At 39.4% G+C, this 2954-nt stretch overlaps 1 protein-coding gene across 1 annotated transcript in view; it reads right to left on the bottom strand.

The window, feature by feature from the left end:
* Positions 1 to 2954, bottom strand: part of BEND2 (BEN domain containing 2) — a 36899-nt gene that overhangs the window by 27197 nt on the left and 6748 nt on the right. Inside the window, 1 exon segment of the mRNA XM_017894883.1 lies at positions 2722 to 2829. Coding sequence (XP_017750372.1) covers positions 2722 to 2829 — 108 coding nt within the window.

Below are 2954 nucleotides of genomic sequence, written 5' to 3'. Positions count from 1 at the left end.
AAAATAATTTAAAATGAAGAAAACAATACAAAAGATTAAATGAAAAGTTGCTTTTCTGAAAAGACATATAAAATTGGCAAACCTTTAAGCCAGACTAACTAAGAAAGAGACAAGATCCAAATAAATAAAACCAGAGATTTAAAAAAGAGACATTACAACTGATACCGCAGAAATTCAAAGGGATCATTAGCGGCTACCATGAGCAACTGCATGCCAACAAACTGGAAAATCTAGAGGAAATGTATAAATTCTTAGACACATACACCTATCAAGTTTGAACCATGAAGGAATTCAAAACCTGAACAGATAAATAACAAGTAATGAGACTGAAGCCATAATAGAATTCTCCCAGTAAAGAAAAGCTCAAGACCCAATGGCTTCACTGCTGAATTCTACCAAATATTTAGAGAATTAATACCAATCCTACTCAAACTATTCCCAAAAATAGAGGAGGAAGGAATACTTCAAAACTCATTGTACAAGGTCAGTATTACCCTGATACCAAAGCTAGACAAAGACACATCAAAAAAAGAAAACCACAGGCCAATATCTCTGATAAATACCAATGCAAAAACCCTCAACAAAATACTAGGAAACAGAATTCAACAACACATTAAAAAGATCAGCCGGGTGCAGTGGCTCATGCCTGTAATCCTAGCACTTTGGGAGGCCGAGGCAGGGGATCACGAGGTCAGGAGTTCGAGGCCAGCCTGGCCAGCATGGTGAAACCCCGTCTCTACTAAAAATACAAAAAAATGGCCAGGCATGGTGGCGCACACCTGTAGTCGCAGTTACTCAAGAGGCTGAGGCAGAAGAATTACCTGAACCCGGCAGGCAGAGGTTGCAGTGGGCCAAGATCGTGCCACCGCACTCCAGCCTGGGTGACAGAAAGAGACTCCATCTCAAAAATAAAAATAAAAAATCATTCATGGATGGCCATGGGGTCTCATGCCTACAATCCTAGTACTTTGGGAGGCCGAGGCGGGAAGACTGCTTGAGCCCAGGAGATTGAGACCAGCCTAGGCAATATAGCAAGACTTTGTCTCTACAAAAAAATTTAAAAATTAGCCAGGCATGGTTGTTCATCCCTGTAGTCCCAGCTACTTGAGAGGCTGAGTTGGGAGGATCATTTGAGCCTGGGGGTGTCAAGGTGGCAGTGAGCCATGATCATGTCACTGCACTCCAGTCTGGGTAACAGAGACTGTCTCAAAAAGATCATTCATCATGACCAAATGGGATTGATCCCAGGGATTCAAGGATGGTTCAACATACACAAATCAATCAATGTGATACATCATGTGAACAGAATGAAGAACAAAAATTGTATGATCATTTCAATTAAGTAACTCTCAAAATGTAAGCATATAAAAGCAAACATTACTGTAAGACAAGAATAGATATTTCAAAGAAGAGGATATGCAGATAGAAAATTAGCACATGAAGAGCCGTACATCATTTCGAAAGGCCAATGCATATTAAACCCTCAATGAAATATTACCATATACCTATCAGAATGGCTAAGCGGTGGGCAGATCATGAGGTCAGGAGATTGAGACCATCCTCGCTAGTGAAACCCCGTCTCTACTTAAAAAATACAAAAAATTAGCCAGGCATGTTGGCATATGCCTATAGTCCCAGCTACTCGGGAGGCTGAGGCAGGAGAATCGCTTGAACCCAGAAGACAGAGGTTGCAATGAGCCGAGATCGCACCACTGCACTCCAGCCTGGGTGACAGAGTGAGACTCCATCTCAAAAAAAAAAAAAGCAAACATACCAAATGTTGGTAAGAATGCAGAGAAACTGAATCACTCATACACTGCTGATGGGAATGTAAAATGGCACAGCCACTCTGGAAATAGTTGACAGTTTCTTATTAAACTATACATGCAATTACTATACCACCCAGCAGTTAATTGCACTCGGGCATTTATCACAGAAAATGAAAACATTATGTTCACACAAAAACCTGTACTCTGGTTCTCATAGCTGCTTTACTTGTAATAGCCAAAAACAACAATCTAGATGTCCTTCAGTGGGTGACAAGCCATGATAAATCCATACCATGAAATAGTACTCAGCAATAAAAAGGAAGAAATTTCTGATATACACAAAAACTTGTATGAATCTCCAGGGAATTATGCTATGTGGGAAAATGCAATCTCAAAAGGTTAAATGGTATATCAGTCCATTTATCAATCCAATGGTGTATCAGTCCATTCTTACAATGACAAAATTATAAAAAGGGAGAACATACTAGTAGTTGTATGGGATAAAGATGAGACCAGGGAGGGAATGACATGAAGGAGTAGATATGGTTATAAAAAGTCAGTAAGAGAGTTCCTGGAAGTCATGGGACAGTTCTGTTATTATGACTAGATACAGTTAGGTTTATTTATGAGTGAACGCAGATGTCATAAAATTCCAGACAACTGGATACTCTCTTATTCTCTCTCTCTCTCTCTCTCTGACACACACACACACACACACACTCACACACACACACACACACTCACACACATACAAATGAATACATGAAAAGCCAAGGACATCTGAATAGATTTGGTGATTGTATCAACGTCAAAACCCTAGCTGTGATATTTTACTATATTTTTGTAAAACAGTACTATTGGGGAAACTGGGTAAAGGTACACAAGATCTCTCTGTATTCTTTCAATCCAGATTAAAGAGTGCTACTTATAACACATATCGTTTCAAACTCACCAAAATTGGGAGTGAGGCAGGCAGAGGCTGAAGCATCATCTTGGTCACAGCTATTTTTCATTACAGTTGAGTAACTCATTGCCCCAGAATTCATTTGTGGGCCAGATTCTGTTTTGAACAACATTTCAATATGTAAAACATTTTCTAGTGCTGAAAGACAAGAAATCTCAACCATGTTTTTTATATCAGGAGAAACTATCCTTCGGGAATAAAAGAAAAACAAAGACATTCTC

The sequence above is a fragment of the Rhinopithecus bieti genome, unplaced genomic scaffold, assembly GCF_001698545.2.
Source record: "Rhinopithecus bieti isolate Rb0 unplaced genomic scaffold, ASM169854v2 scaffold_25806, whole genome shotgun sequence".
NCBI lineage: Eukaryota > Metazoa > Chordata > Mammalia > Primates > Cercopithecidae > Rhinopithecus > Rhinopithecus bieti.
Note: the sequence above shows the minus strand (reverse complement) of the source record. Positions and strands in the feature narration are given on the sequence as shown.